This window comes from Peromyscus eremicus, chromosome 1, assembly GCF_949786415.1.
Source record: "Peromyscus eremicus chromosome 1, PerEre_H2_v1, whole genome shotgun sequence".
NCBI classification, from domain to species: domain Eukaryota; kingdom Metazoa; phylum Chordata; class Mammalia; order Rodentia; family Cricetidae; genus Peromyscus; species Peromyscus eremicus.
In genome coordinates this window covers 133,363,800-133,381,181 of record NC_081416.1, presented here as the reverse complement: position 1 = coordinate 133,381,181, position 17,382 = coordinate 133,363,800, and the positions used below count along the sequence as shown (strand labels likewise).

Genomic DNA, 17,382 nt, shown 5'->3' with positions numbered 1-17,382 from the left:
GAACCCTTTCTTACTTTCTGGGACCCTAAGTATTTGGCAATAACTTTGCACTTTGCCGTCCTCAGGCCTGAACCAGGCATCTTTCTCAGGGCCCCACAGCTTGTTTTAGTAGATAATGACACATACATAAATGTGGGCCTGGCTGCTGGCTATGCTCGCTGTTACTGGCGGGTCATTGCCCCTGAGCCCTGACAGTTCACGGAGCTAGAGTGTATGTACTGCAAAAGGCTGCGAGTTCATCATATCGAGACTCCTATTGGGATTGTAGCGCTCTCCTCCCCAGTCCATACACTGGACCCTGGTTCCCAGCATCAGAGTTTCTGCCATTTAGTTAACTTTTCATTTCCATGGGGGAAAATGCCGGAGCCAATCAGCATCAAAGAAGAAAGGTTTGTTTGACTCACTGTTTGGGCAGTGATAGTCTACAGCAGTTGTTCTCAACCTGTGGGTTGCAACCCCTGGGTGCCACATATTGAATATCCTGCATATTGAATATTTACATAACAATTCATAATAGTAGCAAAATCACAGTTATGCAGATGCCATGAAATAACTTTATGGTTGGGGGTCGCCACAACATGAGGAATTACGGTATCAAAGGGTCACAGCACTAGGAAGGTTGAGAACCGCTGGTCTACAGCCTGCTGGTGCCACTGCTTACACACCGATGGTGAGGGAGCCATCATAGTGGGAGCACATAGGGGAGGAAGTTGTTTATCTCCTGGTGACTTTCAGAAGAGAGAGGAAACGGTGGCCCGAGGTTCTAATAAGCCCCAGGATGTGCCACCACTGACCTAGCTTTATTCCCCCAGGCCCAGCCTCCTGAAGGGTCTGCCGCTTCTCAGTAGCCCCACAGGTAGGGAAGGGGCTTTGGGGACATCCCAGATGCAGCTGCAGCGGTCAGCAAAGGGAAGGGTGTCTGGGCGAAGTGCAGAAGAATCCCTGCTGCATCTTCAGAGTCTGTCCCCAGGGACTCCTCAGCTCCCCGAGCAGTGAATGCCACTGCTAGTGTATCTGCCAGGGAGGTGTCTCAGCATCCAAGGTCCTGTCTGGGGGATTGGTCACATAGGGACCCTCTTTCTACCATGTAGCAAGACTGCAGAATTCCAGAAAGAGTGGAGATGTCCCACGTAGGCTCTGCCGTCCACACAAACAGTTCAAGCAATGGGGGTCATGCTCGGCAGGTAGCATGGTGGCAGCTGCTCTTCCCGCGTGCCAGCGGAGGGTGGGCCTTGTAGACAAGCCTCTCTTGGGACCACCATTTAGCCTACTGAGGTGGTCATTTGTCTCCATCCCCTGGCCCTGGCTGAGGCCATCAATAGCTAGTGAGCTCATTCCAAGTCACCGTTTAGAATGAACTGGAGAGGAGGCGGCAGCGGGATGCCAGTTTGAATGGAAAATTGAAACACTGGCAGATGGCTGGAGGGTGGCAACAGGTGATAGAGTAGAGTCTGGAGCGGCCAGGCATGGCCAGGGAGAGAGAGGGAGAGCACTACACTGGCAGCTTCTGTCTGAGGAGTCAGAGCTGGGGAATGGTTCGGGAGCTTTCACTAGTGGCCAGTGTCTCAGATGCCAGTGTCTCAGATGCCGAAGTCTCATCCCCCACCTTCCCTGTGCTGGTTTCCCACCCCTGTGCTGTGGACGATGAGCCCCCTCACCACCTTGACAGAAAGTAGACCACTGCCTAGAGGTGCGTGCAATGCACACCACAAGAGACAGAATCCATGCAGAAGAAAAGAGCTCCAGAGGTCAGAGCCTCAGAAACACCCGGTTTCCCTTTGTGACGGGAGAACAAAGGCACAAAAGACCAACTGATTAGTTTCTCAGAGCCTTTGTGTGCAGCCTTGTTAGGAGTCGGGGTCATGGGCAAGATGCCCAAGGAGATTCCTATCAAATGACAAAAGACATCAAGAGTAATGGACCTGGCCAGGGACCACTGTGGAGACTCACCGACCACGGGCGAGCTCGCTACTTCCTCTCCTGACTTGTGACACACTCATCATTGGCCTTGACACAGAGAAGCTGGGAGGGTATGGAGTCTGCCTGTGTGGAAGTGTACATGTTACTGGGGTGTGCTTCAGCACAAGGCGTGCTCTTCTCCAAGGCTGAATAGCCCCACCCCAGCATCACACAGGTCACTTTCTCCAGGACCATCATGAAACACTGTGTTAACTAGAGCTGTGGTTCTCAACAAGGGCCACGGCAACACCCCCTACCCTTCCTCTAGGACATTTGGCAATGACCAGAGATATTTTTGGTTTTGGTATCCAGTGGGTAGAGGCCAGGGATGCTACTGCCATCCTCCAGTGTACAGGACAGCCCTGCCTTCTGTACTAGAATAATCTGGCCCCAAATGGTAGGAGGGCCAAGGTTGCAAAACTCCAGGTTAGACGGATTAGCACTGGCGAATAGTCTCAGTGCTTCCTGATGTGGCCTCTCCTCCTCCCGACAGGAAACCATGATGGACCATGCCTTGCGCACCATCTCCTACATTGCAGACATCGGGAACATCGTGGTTCTGATGGCCAGACGCCGCATGCCCCGGTCAGCCTCTCAGGACTGCATTGAGACCACGCCTGGGGCCCAGGAGGGGAAGAAGCAGTACAAGATGATTTGTCACGTGTTCGAGTCAGAGGACGTAAGTAAAGGCTAGGTGTGGGGTGCGGGGAGTTGGCCGCTCTCCCAACAGCCAGTGAGCCACTCGGCTCCAGAGTCCACCCGTGAGAGGAATCAGCACCTTTTCTCACACTTGCATCTGTGAATAAACAGGTTTACTTCCCTTCATAGAACAGGTGCTTCCTGTAGTTGGAAGTTTCTCCGGTTCCGCCCGGCTCTGTGGTCCAGTGTTTCTCCAGTCCTGCAGCTGTTTATAAAATAATCACTCAGAGGCTTATATTAATTACCAACTATATGGCCTATGGCACGCTTCTTGCTAGCTAGCTCTTTCATCTTAAATTAACCCATTTCCATTTATCTATATATCGCCACGTGTTTAGGCTTTACCTGTGTCCCGTTACATGTTGTTCCTTGGACGGCGCTTTGGCGTCTCCCTTTACTCTCCTTTCTCCTCTCATTATCTCTCTTGGATTTTCCCGCCTGGCTCTATCGTGCCCTGCCATAGGCCAATGCAGCTTTATTTACTAACCAGTGGGAACAGCATCTATTCACAGCGTACCGAGAGATACCCCACTGCAGCTTCCAGATCTGTTAAATACATAACTATCCAACCAAAGAAATCATTCTATAGAGCCTCTCACTTTGAGAGTTCATCTTGGCCTAACTTCTCTGTGTTGTGAAAATGCACATACTTACATGCCAAGGATGCGCAGGAGGAGGTGTCTTCACCAAGGCTAAGGGAAGCTTTGCTTTGCTGTGTCATTTTACCATGTAACAAGTTAAAACGTTTTTTTGAAGTTTTCAACACCATCCTTTAGAGATCCTAGGGTGGCAGAAGCCTGTACTCCTAGTTCCTCTGAAGCTGAGGCAATGGGATCATGTGTGTCAGTAAGAACTGCCTAAAAAAACAAAAACAAACCCAAGTAATAGAGAACCAGAGTGACCTTGAGAGGGGGCGGGGCACCAGTGTCTTGATGAGGTCTTTGGCCTTCTAGGAAGGCTGAAGTTGGGCTGTTATCTTTTCTCTGTTGACCTTCTGTGAAGAGGCCATTCCAAGCTTTTGTCAGTGGCGACAATATTGTAGCAGCACCGATCTCCCAAGGGGCTGAGACATGCTTGTTCACAGGAGGGCTCGCAAGCATTGCTGAGTCCATGTAGGGTCCATGTAGTTCGTGACTTGAAACACAGCATAGAATCATTATCCGAAAACAAGGTTCAGACCAGTGTGTGAGGACTGTTATCTTTTTCCTACGTCACCAATTGAAAGTGCTTTGAAGCAATGGGAGTTTTCTGATAGAGGCCAGTATTTCTGTGCTGACCTGCTAGTGCACAGCCAGACCCCCTGTTCTCAGCTCATACTTGAACCAAGGTTTTCGGGGTTACCCTGCAGAGGCCTCTCAGTGGCAGGAGTGGGGGAGGAGGACCATAGGGAGGACTTGGGCTGGGTGGAGCTTACACAGCAAGAGGGTGGGTGGGGGATGGGGGTGCTGGTTTTGTTATGCACTGAGATGTTCCCAAAAGTTCCATGCCTTCCTTCATGCACAGCTTGGAGGATGCATGTGTGGTCCAGGAGACGGCCTCCTTAGAGCCTGCCTCCCAGTGTCCTGTTTTCACCAGATGCAGGAAGACTGTCTGTCATCAATGTCCAGGCTTCCATAGGTTTCTTTCTGGGGGCAGAGAAAGAAGTGACCTTCTCAATGACATGGAGTTTGCTCTGGGTCCCAGGTCCATGCCTCTTGTGGCCCTCAGCTTGGCACACCTTTCCAGACCAGAGCAATGCGGCACACACACCAGCCTCTACCTATTTGGGCTTTGTAGTTCTGGAGAGATAGAATAGACAGCTAACCGTGTAAGCATCACTCCGGGGATAGGGTAGGACCTCCACTCTACTTTTAGAATAAAATAGGTAAAATCAAAATAAATTACAGTTCCTAATTAAAGTCATAGTTTAATATTTAGCAAATACTTCTACTTTGTCACTTTCTGTGATTTTTTACAAAAGCCTTGCTTCGTCCCAGCGTCTGGACATGAAGTAACACAGACAGCAGAGAGGTTCATCATGGTGGCCTGAGGTGGGATGTGAGTGACAGACAGTTTTCACCAGCCTAGAGCCCAGAGTCACTCCCTTCATCTTTGAAGCCCAAACAAAGGCCCCTTCGAGGGCTCATAGGCACCTGGTGGAGCCTGTGTATCCATGCTTTGATCTAGCAGGTCTGCTCCCCTCCCACAGGCCCAGCTGATAGCCCAGTCTATTGGGCAGGCCTTCAGTGTGGCCTACCAGGAGTTCCTGAGGGCCAATGGCATCAACCCTGAAGACCTGAGCCAGAAGGAATACAGCGACATCATAAATACCCAGGAGATGTACAATGATGACCTCATCCACTTCTCCAACTCGGAGAACTGCAAGGAGGTGAGCCACATCAGCTGGGGTCCCCAGGGGGTGAGCCACATCAGCTGGGGTCCCCAGGGGGTGAGCCACATCAGCTGGGGTCCCCAGGGGGTGAGCCACATCAGCTGGGGCCCCCAAAGCTCATTCTCCTAGACCCTGCTCTCCGAGCTGAGCTCCTTCAGAGACTGGCCAGGCAGTCTGGGTGTGGGGCTGTCTCAATGCCTCCTCAGCTCAGCTCACCAGGCAAGAATGGGATGAAGGCTTTGGGCCTCACACTCACCAGAGTGTCAGAATGTGTTTGCTGCCTTGGAGCTGTGCACGTAGGTGTGAGATGAGATGCTTGCAGCAGAGACAAAGATTCCACTCAGTCTTAATGGCCCTGAAAATGTGCCTTTTAATGTTACCACTCGGCTTAGCACTAGGAGATATTTCTGAAACGCTCTCAGCAGGCATCTTTAAAATAGGGAGCTTGGGTGAGTTGGCAGGGAAGTTCTAAAATGGCTGATGGCAGAAGCCCTAGCAGATCTCAGAGGCCTTCCTTGGGGGGCTTGGGAATGAATGAGTCTACTCTTTGGGCATTAGTGAGGGAAGGATTTTGTGTGTTTGTTGGAGGAGTGAGTGAATGAATTATCTTGGATCCCTGTAGAGTGCATGCCCAATTCTGGCTTCTTGAATGTGTGGCAAATAGTTTTCTGAGAGAGACATCACTAAAACAAAGAATAGGACTTTCAAGAAGAGAGTAAAGGCTAGGCCTTGGGATGGGCACTAGAGGGCATTCCTCTAGCCTCAGAGGGTTTGGTGGGTGGGAGAGCTTCAGGGCTCAGGAGCCATGCTTGCATCCTGGGATCCCTGCTGAGTATGGCAAGAGAGGGACTCTGTTCTTCTCAATTCCCAGAATGCTCCTGGGTCCTGGATAGTGTTGGAAACTGGTGCAGGGTGAGTCCAGAGGAAAGGCAGTTCTCTTAGCCCCAGACTTTTCCTAGCTGAGAGAAACTGGCCTTTGCCTGAGGGCAGGACAGGATCCATGGGACCAAGGCTAGTCTCGTCTTTCCCTGGGCTTGGCCACAAGTGTGCCCTCCCACACTGCCCCTTCTCTTGCAGCTGCAGCTAGAGAAGCACAAGGGTGAGATTTTGGGTGTGGTGGTCGTGGAATCAGGCTGGGGCTCCATCCTGCCCACTGTGATCCTGGCGAATATGATGAATGGCGGGCCTGCAGCTCGTTCAGGGAAGCTGAGCATTGGGGACCAGATCATGTCCATCAATGGCACCAGCCTGGTGGGGCTGCCCCTTGCTACCTGCCAGGGCATCATCAAGGTGGGTATTCTCAGATCCTGTGCTGGGAGTCTCCTCAGCCCCACCCCACTTGACCCATGACCCTCACTCGACACTGAAGCCCAGAGAGACCCAGTGATGGGTCCATGACAGTCAGCTGGTCCCATGATTATCAGCACATACCTGAAGTCAGAGGAAAAACCTAGGCTTCCCCAGCACAGAAAAAGGAAGGTGTTATCTCACTCCAGGCAAGGTGCTGAGGACCTGTGTAAGTAGGGTGTTGACTCAGCCTGCTGTGTCTAGGGTATTCCCAGGTTAGCCCTGCAGGAGGCACTTCTGGAAGCTATCTCAGTCATGGCAGCCCGGAAGGTGGGTTGTCTAAAGTGGACAGGGTACTCGGAGGCTGGTGTTCTTTCTGATCACCTGACCTGTGAGCTTGGGGCTTTGGTGCTGAGGCAGAGGGAGCACAAGTAGGTGGGGGGTCAGGTCTTCATACGGCCCAGCTCAACACTCAAACTGGTGGGTACTGGTTTTGTAGCAGCGCTGTGAGCCGTGTCTCCCCCCCCCCCCCCCGGCCCACCCTTCATAATCATGGAACTAGGACGAACCTCTATCCTTTCAACATGAGGGATTTTTCCAAGACCAAAATGTGACATGACGGGGCTTTGTGAGCCCACCTAGAGAAGCCTCTATCCAACGGGACAGATACATACAGGCCCAGCCTGGCTTTTGCAGGGTTACACATCCTGGGAGCCCTGTATGGACATCCGTCTCTGGGTACATTTAAATTGTAGCCATGAAAGGCCAAGCCACTCTAGCCCAGGATGCTGCGACAGACCTGTCCTCTCTAGACCCTCTGGCTCCTCTTGGCTCCTAGCTAGGCTGTCCTGATGCAGCTCCTGAGCCCCCAGCACCTGCTCAGGTTCTCAGTGAGCTGGCATGTTCCTCTTAAGAGTCCATCTGTGCAGGGTGTTTGGTTAGATAGTGATGGCTTCACAGCCCTTCAGAAGAGCATGTTCTTTTGTAAAAAGCCCGGTAACAGCCCTTCCCATGCCCCCTGAGGGTGACCCTGGTATTCAGTCCCTCGTTTCCTCTTGCTGTGTCCCTGAGAAAGCTAGGACCCAGCTAGTGACTTGTCCCCATGCTCTGCAGGGCCTGAAGAACCAAACGCAGGTAAAGCTCAACATTGTCAGCTGTCCGCCGGTCACCACGGTCCTCATCAAGCGTCCAGACCTCAAGTACCAGTTGGGCTTCAGCGTGCAGAATGGAATCGTGAGTCTATCCCTACACTCCTTGCCCGGGCTACACATTCCATGTGTAGGGACTGGGCACAGAAGGCTGGGGTTCCACTCTGTCTAGAGAGAGCTGAGCAGACCAGCTCTAGGGAGAGCATCCAGGCCTGACAGATGTGGATGGAGCATGCTGGCCAAGGCAGATAGGGAGAGCCAGTGTGTGGTCCTGGGATCCCTCAAACCCAGACCACTGTTCCCTTGAGGATTATTTTCATCACGCGTTGACTTGTAAGAAGGCATGGCAAACCTTGTCAGCTGTTGTAGCCGGGACACACACAGCCAGTTGGTGGCATCACACTGTGCTCAACAAACACATCTTTCTTGGTTTCATTCATTCACTTCCCTGTTTGCTTATCCATTCAGCAGACATGTGTGAAACCCCTGTCCCTGGCAGGCTTTATGGCAGGCACTAAGAAGACAGGAGGCCTTCCTGGAGGAAGGGACGCTGGGCCAAGCATCTACCTGCTTCCCGAGCATAAGTTCTTCTCTTACCTTCTCTGACTTGTTTGGCCAGTGTGAACTCAGGCTCCTTGGTTTACACCCTGCAAAGGTCCTGAAGGGCAGAGCTACTGCCACTAAATACAGAAGGGGCCATTTCCCTGATTGCTTAAACCAGCTCAGAGTGCCACAGGGCGAGGAGGAGAGAGTTTGTAAGGAAGAGGAGGGGATGAGGGGATCTCCAACAGCCCTGAAGAGAAACCACTAGGACAGCATTCTAGAAAGACAACTACCCATGAGAGAAATTGTCTTCACTGTGTCCTGTACAGTCACAGAGCCTGGGTAATGTCAGGGAGTCCGGGTCCCTTTCTGTTTAGAACACACACCGGGCCAGCAAGGCTGACTGGAGAGGACTTGAGCCTGTGGGGGCTGAATTAAGATGAGTGAGGAGAGAAGGGAGCCCCTGTGGTGAGCTGGGTAGGATATGAGGCCCTTCCTCAGAGGCCAGAGCAGAGGGCAAGGTGTGTGTGTGGGGGGGGGCGGGGTGTGTGTGTGCTGGAGGTTACCAACAGGTCTGTAACATCCTCCTCACAGAGGCCTGTAGGGTGGAGGGCATCCTGTTGAGGGCAGTGAGGTGGGTGGTAGAAGTCTGGGGGTGCAGAGCTCAGAAGTCTGGCTCTGAGGGATTTGGAGTTGATGGAACAAATGTATGATTTTAAATACAAAATTGTTAATCTCCAAAGGTCATGGGGCATGCAGGAGGGTTTTTTTCTGAAGTGGGGTCAGACCTTGCTCAGGATCTGAATTAGTGGTGATGATGAGGACCCAGATAAGTGAGTCTGTGAAGCCCTGGGTTGTCCATGAGACACCCAAGCCCTACCTGCTACTGAATCCCATTGTCCCTCTGATCTCAGTTTTCTTGGCTAAGAAAGGAGCCACACTTCATAAAGGCCCTGCTTAGGCTGTGAGAGGGTCTTGGGTGTCTGTGGAGGGCATGTATAGATTTGGGGATACCTGGGACTGGTACAGGAGGACTGATGTGTTTGTATCTAGGACTTAGGATTTCAATAGCTCGTAAGGTCCTAGGTACTTGCTTCCGCCCCCACCAGTGGCCGGCGGCCAGTCTCTCCTGCTGAGCCTGCAGGGAGCCTCACCCCCATTCTGCTATGCTCCATGACTGAGTTTCCCCTGAGCATCCTGGAGAAGCTTGCCCACCTCAGAGCTGGGTTTGCATAAGTACTTTCTCCATTTTCAGCCTCATCGCACCCCAAGCACAACACATTAATTTGCAGACAGGCCCCAGATGACCCAATTAAGGCTGTTTCCACATTGATCCTCCTTTCTCTTCCCACACTATCTCCCAAGGACTCAAGAAGTCTCCAGCTTGGAGACTCCCTAAAGTACATCCTGTGCAGTTAGAGCATGCAGTGGGAGCCTCATTTTGGAAGACCAACAGCACCAAGTACCTGACAGCTCTTTCCAATGCCTCTTGCACCCCTTTGCTGCCCCCAATGTCTTGTACTCCACAGCCTGAGTCCCCCTCCCCGCAGACACCTTCCTAAGGCACGAGCCTCACTCTCTTCCCTCTTTCCCCTCTTTGTCCTCTTTCTCTAATTTCCAAAAGTCAGTGGTCACAAGGAGTGTAATCAAAGTAGCATCTTCAGAAGTGTGAAGTGCGCCCTGTCTTCAGGCCACCCCAATCACCTTGCTCAGGGTATTCAAATAACCTGTTGCTTTCATCACACAATATCCTAACTCACTTTGGGGAAAGACTCAAGTCAAAGCTCCATGCTTGCGTATAGCAGGTAGGTAGTCTGGCAAGGCGAGCCCTGTGGGGCAGAGCTGGCCCCAGCTCCCTGAGCAGTGGTGACCTGAGGCCCAGGCTGCCCCTCCTGCTTTGACACCTCTGCTGGATCTTCATCAGCCGGAATGCCTGGGCATGGCAGTCGGGCTCACAGTCCTGGTAGCCCGACACAGGCAGTGTCCCTGGGCTGAGACATCGTTCTTTCATATCCCAGTCAGGAAGGGAAGGATCCTGAGTGCTGAAAGGGTCAAACTGTGGGTGTCACATCAGACTCCCCACTCACCCTGCTATGGGAAAATCCGTGGTGTTTGGAAACAAGCAAAACCCATGAAAGAAATGGCCATCTGAGGCAGGGGGCTGCCAGAGCCAGCTTGTGTCAGAGGCATTAAGCTTCCGGGTCATGTGGACAATGAGAAAGAGGAGGGTGGGCTGTGGAGGTGGCCAAGAAGGGGTTGGAAGAGGAGGCCCCACACCTAGTGCTCTGATGCAAGGTGAGCCATTATTGAACACTACACACATTTCTGAGTGGGGCTGGGGGCTCAGCTCAGGGTCCCAAGGAGAGTCCCTAATAAGGCAAGACTTCCAGTAAATGAAGAGCACAGCCACAGTTTCCTGCTGGCTCCCCCCTACACACACACCCATGTCTCCCGCAGGCAACTGACCTTTGATCTTTTAGGGTGCTTGACCCCGAGTCATGTAGTCTGAGGACCCGTAAAGTGCCATAACACCATGAGACATTAGCTGGACTTGTGAGTGTCCTCAGACCGAGGAAGGACTGTCCACTGAAGCTTTCATATGACACTTGGGCCCTAGGGCACCGGGGCTAGCCTGCCGGGGATCCCTAACTTGCCAGGCTGATATTGCTGCATCTGGACCAGTCTTCCTGTCTTCACACCCAGCCAATGAGGTGTGACCCTGGCTGGTGGTGCTGGAATAACACTGGGAGATGGGTTCTCCAGAGAAATAGAACTGGTTATCTATATTCATATATATGATCCTATATACAATCAGTTCTGTTTATATATATAAATATGTAATCTAATAAGTACTAATGTGTATGCATGTATTCAAGTGGCTTACAGACTATGGTCTGACTATTCCAACAATGGCTGCTCTCAATGGAAAGTCTAAGAATCCAGTAGTAGTTCAGTCCACGAGGCTGATACCTCAGTTGGTCTCCAGTCTATGCCAGAAGCCCGGAATCATGAAGAAGTAGGCTCTAATGCTAGAGAAGGAATGGACTTGCCAGGGAGAGCCAGAGCAAGCAGGAAAGAGCAAGCTTTCTTCCTCCATGTCCTTATATAGGCTGCCAGCAGAAGGAATGCCTCGGGTTTAAGGTGGATCTTCCCACCTCAAAGGATCCAGATTTAGGGTGGGTCTTCCCACTTCAAATGATTCAATCAAGAAAAATCCCTTGCGGGTGTACCCAGCCACTTAGGTTTTAGTTCATTCCAGGTATAGTCAAGTTGACACCCAAGAATAGCCAGGACAGGAGGTGTGAGCACTGCCCCAGCATGGCTGGGTGGATAGTAGGTGCTCCTGGAAGCTCACTCGTGCAGGCCAGGTGTCTGAGGTGGGGTGATTGAGAGAGACCCTTAGGTCTGAGTGCAGCTGCTCTCCAATGGATCCTCCTCCAGGCTGCCCCCTTTTGCCTGGCTAATTAACACCATGCTTCCTAGGACGCAGCTGGAGGGAGGTGGGTGACTTCCTTCCCTGTGCATGACAGACATCTTCCTCTCCTCTCCATGGCTTCTCTGGATGCCATTTTTCTCATGCCTTGGTTTTTAATAGGTTTTGTGAGTGAGTGGATGGATCAGTGTCACTTTCCCAAACTCCATTTGTTCCTGGAGTTCATCACTTCACTCTCTGAGGTGGGGAAGGGAGGGACTGACTGTCTTCCTCAGAAAGAATACCAGGGTGTGGCTGACGGAGAGATGCTCGCTGTAGGCAGCAGCAGGAAGAAGCTTCCTGCTCTACCAAGGCAGTCTGACACCCACACAGTGGTGCTGGCTCTTCTTTTGCAAACCGCACCCTAACTCACAGATGTCCTTGCTCATGAGTCAGAGAGTGAAATGTCGGGTTCCTCTCTGCAAGGGTAGTTCCTCTTCCCGAATCTTTGGGACATGGTGGAACATCTTCAGGGTGTGGTGGGAATGTGTGTGCTGACTTCACCTGTCCCCATAGATCTGCAGCCTCATGAGAGGGGGTATTGCAGAGCGAGGTGGTGTCCGCGTCGGCCACCGTATCATCGAGATCAACGGACAGAGTGTGGTAGCCACAGCCCATGAGAAGATAGTCCAGGCTCTGTCTAACTCCGTGGGAGAGGTAAGACTGCTGACCTGCACCCAAAATCCATCATGTTCATGATGGAGTCCAGGATGTCTGGGCTCCTGTTTTCTCTACCTAACAGCTAACCCTGTGGTCCACATGATGTGCTTGGAAAAAGCCACTGGTCCCTCTGAGGAGAAGGGGCCCTTTTCAGGACAGCCTGAGCCTGTGAGTCCTTGGACTCACCTCCATAGGCTGGCTCATGCCCCACTTTAACGTCTGTGACCCAACTTCCCTCTAGCCGCCACTGGATGTCAGCTGAGAAGCAGGCTGTGTCCTCACCTCACAGTGTCCATAAATAGAATGAGCACAGTGCGAGGTAGTGCTCTCTGATTCCGGTATCTCAGGGCAGAGGTCACTGGGCAGAGTCACCAGGCACAGCTCCCAGCTCCATTTCTGAACAGAATCCTGCAAACCTAGCCCCCTAGGCCGGGCGGCTCTGGTCACCTCATAGCTCCTGTGCCATTGCTGCCCGTCTGTGCCCAGGTCAGGCTGCTTTTCCTCTCCTGTTTCACTAGTTTGTAACCATCCCCTAGTTCAGCTCTTCTTGGGTCATCTCCATGGTAGCAAGAGAATGGCCAAGAGGGTACCAGTGGAGGGGTACAGCTGCTCTCAAGGAGTTCATAGGTGAGCATCGCAGTGCATGGTGTGGAGCAGGCTAGATTGGGTGATGCCACGGTGTACAGAAAGGAGACTTACCCAGTGTGGGTGAGGCTTGTGATATGAAGGTGTGTGTGTGTGTGTGTGTGTGTGTGTGTGTGTGTGTGTGTGTACATGAGAGAGGAGTCATGAGCATGTGTAGTGGGGAGGAGTTGAGGTGAGGGTATGGGTGTATGGATGTTAGTGTTTATAGAAGGTTTGGGTAGGAGTGTTTTGTATGGCTGTATATGATTATCCCTGTAAGAACAGGTGTGAGTGTGGGTGCTAGTGAGTATAGGGGTGTCGGTACAAATGCATGTGAGTTTGTGGTGTGAGAGTGTGTTTTGATGTGTTCATGGATGTATATGGGAATAGGTGTGTTAAAAGTGAGGTGTTTGTGTTAGTATTTATGTAATGAGTGATTCAATCTGTGAGTTTGTGGGAAAGGTGTGTGTTTGTGACCTGTGCATGTAGAGGCAGATGACAGATGAAGTATGAGAACAGGTTTGTATGAGTGTGGGTGTTAGTGTGGGTGTGGATGCATGTGAATTTGTGGGTGAGGCTGTGTTTGTGATGTGTGCATAAATGTAGGAGAATGGGTGTGCATGAATGCAGAGGTGTGTGTGTGTGTGTGTGTGTGTGTGTGTGTGTGTGTGTGTGTATGAATGCATTTGTGAATTTTCGGGGTAAGCATGTGCTTACGACGTGTACATCTGAATATGAGAATGGGTGCAGGTGAGTCCAAATATGCATGAGTATGGGGGAGTGGGTGTGAGTGTGCGAGTGGCAGGGTAGTCACAGTGAGTAGGACCAAGGTCTCTGAGAAAGTGTGGGTGCTGGCACAGAGGGTGAGCACTGAGCAGGAGAAGTGTGGGGAGAGCTGGGTGCCAGCTGATGTTTGGTTGGATTCTAAGGTCCCTGCAGGTTCAGGCAGTCTGCCAAACTCCCTCTGGTGGCCACCTGGTGACCATGCAGGTAAGATGGTCAGGGCTCCCATTTCCTTGGGCAGGGAAGGGTGTGAGTTGCTCCTTCCTCGGGGTGTCCTGGATAATGTCCCTCAGATCACCTCTCTTGGAACCACATTGACAAAGTCAGTGTCTTGTGAAATACCACGGCCGGGGAAGAGGCACATTCCCTGGGCAGTAATGATGGCTGGCTCTCAAGGAGAAGACAGGAAGGGGCCATTGGCTGCTTCTTACTAATGGCTTCCAAGAAGAGAAAATCTCATTTTCCTAAGTAGACATTCAGAAAGGACGGCCCTCATGGGAGCGCTCAGCCTCACACCTAAGGAAATCAATCCTGTGGGGGAGTGGGCCTGGGACCCCAAGAAGTGATTGTACTTCCTCAGGCTTGAGAATAATGGATATCCAAGAAGGCAGCAAAGCAGGTGGAGGATGGGAGACTCTCTCCAGCCTGTGGGTCGGGGCTGTGCCCTCCCAGCTGGGAGATTAAAATGTCTGCTGCGTTTTCCACCAACCCCAAGCACATGTGGAGTCACAAGCGGAGGAGCCCACATTGATTATGGGTGGGGTAGGAAAAGGCTGTCCTGGGCTGCGGAGGAGCTAAAACATGAACGCAGCAACCATCTGCAGATATTCACCTGTATGAGCTGGGCAGAGTAGAGCCAGGGCTTGCATGCCTGGGGCAGAACGGACTGGGGCAGCTGAGACTCTGGCAGGCTCTGCCTGAGCACAGTGTAACCCAAGCCCGGGAGTGTGGCCCTGTTGAGAGGAAAATGAGAAAATGAAGCTCGCCTGCTCCCTGCTTTCAGGGGCTCAGTGTCTTCCTCCATCCCACCGCCCCGGAAGCAGACCCATGGTTAGCCTATGGAGATCCAGCAAGGGCAAGTGGGCTGTTAAGAGCCATTTGTTACATTTGTTACTTGATCCTCACAGGATGGAGTCGTGGGACAGCTTGCCCTCCCTTTTGGCCTTTTCCTAGCCCCAGAACTCATGTCATCCAGTGTCAGTCACAGAAGCACAGCATGCTCCTTGCGGCTCTGGGGTGGGGTGCCTGCCTCCAGGGGGCAGACTGTCGTCACCCTCAGATGCCTAATGTTTCATCCTTCTGGTGTCCACTTGAGAGGAAAAGAGTGCTGCCCAGTGGATGACACCCTGGAGAGGAAGGGACCCACCTACCTCAGCCCGGTCCCTCCGAGAGCCTCTCCGGGACTGGGCCTCTGCTGTTCGTTTTCACTTGAGAAGTGGCGGGCAGCTCAGCCTTCCCTCTCTGTTTACAGATTCACATGAAGACCATGCCTGCGGCCATGTTCAGACTCCTCACAGGCCAGGAGACCCCTCTGTACATCTAGGTTCACCCAGCCTCGCCATGGAGCAGGGACGCCAGGCAGACCCACCTGGGCCCAGAGGAGCCAGAAAGCCAGGACAAAGCCCTGACCCCTGACCCCACAGCCCAGCCAAGAACTCTGGCTCCCCTGAAGGGTGTGTCCTCATCACCTAGTTTTCTTGTTTGGTTTTTTTAGTTTTGTTTTGGGGTTTTGCCACAAAAAGAAAAAGGAAAAAAAAAAAAAAAAAGGTATGTCCTTACCAAGCGAGAGTCGAAGGACAGTCCTTTGTAAAACTCACCAATTCCTCTGCCACATTCTCATTGCGGCTGATGAAGGGTGCTCACAGGTAGTTCTGTGTGGTGTGCTGTGTTTTTCCTCCCTGAGGCTATGGAATGTGAATGTGGTGCCTGCCCCGCGCGGCTGTGAAGGGAGCCCTCTGGGATACAGCCGCAGCCCTCTCTGCCCTTGGGCTGGGACTCCTGGGGTCCAGCGGAGTCCTAAAAGGGCTTGCTTGCTGGCGTTGGCCTCCATCTACACAGGAGCAGGGACAACCTGGCTCCCAGGATGAGACTTGTGCCGAGTGTGGGAACCTGTGATTGATTGTAAGTATTTACGCAGCGAGGGGATACTCCCGAGTTAAATAAAAAAAACGATGGTCACGATGTCACAACTCCATATTTATTTAGCAAATATGACTGTTTGGACTTTGACCTTGGCAAGCCATTCTTCAGACGTCTGGGTTTTCTGACGACCTGTGACCACAGCTGCTTCTCCTGTCCTCGCCTGTCCTGAGTCCCCTGAGACCCTGTGGATTTCCCTGGGCATCCTCACTTTGACTTCTTCACCACAGGGCTCCCTATTTTAGGGGGCAACATCCTGCCAGGAACAAAGGCAGAAGCATGGGAGACGTCCCTGTTTTAAAAAAAAAAAAAATCTACGCACACATAGCCACACACACACACTGTCCCCAACAAAGCAAGCCCACACCAGAAAACCCCACCTCTACCCTTCCCGAAGGGACCAGAGAGAGTGCAAATTACTTGTCAAGTGAGGTGCTTGGCCATCCGGCGCAGAGCAGTGTTAGTGTGTGTGGAGCAAGGAGCCCAGTGGCCGGCTCGGCGCATTAGCGATCAATGTTAACTGACATCATTTTGTCTGGCAGTCTCTTTTTTTTTTTTTTTTTTTTTTTTTTTTGGCTCAGGCCTTGAAGAATACACTGTGACTTAAGAAGCCTTATCACACAGTAACTAAAGCTTTAGGATTACTGTACTCGAGGAGGAACCTGTGTGTTGCATGCAGCTGACCCTAGGAAGACTTCCTGCATATCGCTAATAAACCTGAAGTCATGACAGAAAAGCACTTTTGTGTACCTCATTTGTCAGCTGAGCAGGCCCCGGGGCCTCTCATCTCCACAGTTCGGACAGTGGCTCTGTGGGTCTGCCTTGTGGTAGCGTCACCCCGCTCTGGTCTGGAAGGCTTAGCAGCTCTCACGCGGGAAGTAGAGGGCAGCGGCTAACATCACCAGGTGTCCCTGATGGTGTCAGGGCACCAGGTCAGTTCCAGGGTCCCTAGTCACCTGCTGCATGGACGAGACATGGCTGTGGACTGTTGAGGACTAAATAAAGGAGCGGTGGAGACAGACTGTTCCAGACCTGTTACCTCAGGAGAAGTGCGCTTGGGGATGTGAAAGGAAGTTGGCCCACACTCTGACATTTCTCCCGACCTGTGTGATCCATACCTGTAGAATATTAGCACCTGTGCCCTTCTGTACCTTGGTCAGTGGCCACAGGCCTGCTGCTGCCTGACGTGAGTGGGGAATGGGGTAAACTTGGGGTTTTTTCCTCAGGAGGTTGGGGTGGGAGACCTTGGCGAGCCAGATTCTCCTGTCCTGCCATAGCAGAGCATGCCCTGCTGTTGTGAGCCGTTGGTCAGGTGCTGTCATTGCTCATGGTTCTGCAGGAACCACCTGAGGGGCCTGAGCCATGTGCTCCCTTCACTTCTGGCGGTCAGAGGCAGGTGAGGAACAGCCTTTCCCCGTGCACTCTGGCTCCAAACACTGCAGTGGGAAACCATCAGAAATGCAGCACAAAGGTCTCTGGGTCTGTCTCCTCACTCCCCAAAGACAGAAGAACTGAGGACAGTGTGTCCCTGTGCCAAGATTCACAGACTGCTATCTAGATGGCACGCATTCTTGCAGAATGAAGAGAACAGTCCCTGTGTTGAAAGCTAGAGAGCAGAGGAGCTGGACCTGCTGCCCTCACAGTGGAATGCCCCCCCCCATGTGTCCTGGACAAGCATGTGCCCAGCTCCAGAGAGA

At 52.2% G+C, this 17,382-nt stretch overlaps 1 protein-coding gene across 2 annotated transcripts in view; it reads left to right on the top strand.

Moving 5' to 3' along the window:
* The window catches only part of Apba2 (amyloid beta precursor protein binding family A member 2), a 114,703-nt gene extending 99,470 nt beyond the window's left edge, over nt 1–15,233 (top strand). The window contains exons 7-13 of one of the 2 annotated variants that reach the window (XM_059273417.1): nt 2,453–2,638; nt 4,847–5,026; nt 6,107–6,319; nt 7,430–7,549; nt 11,996–12,136; nt 13,693–13,753; nt 15,018–15,233. In XM_059273417.1, the coding sequence (XP_059129400.1) occupies nt 2,453–2,638; nt 4,847–5,026; nt 6,107–6,319; nt 7,430–7,549; nt 11,996–12,136; nt 13,693–13,753; nt 15,018–15,181 (1,065 nt within the window). In that variant the 3' untranslated portion in view covers nt 15,182–15,233. The remainder of the gene's footprint in view (nt 1–2,452; nt 2,639–4,846; nt 5,027–6,106; nt 6,320–7,429; nt 7,550–11,995; nt 12,137–13,692; nt 13,754–15,017) is intronic. The other variant, XM_059273425.1, reaches the window with a different exon arrangement.
* Nucleotides 15,234–17,382: the final 2,149 nt, after the last annotated feature.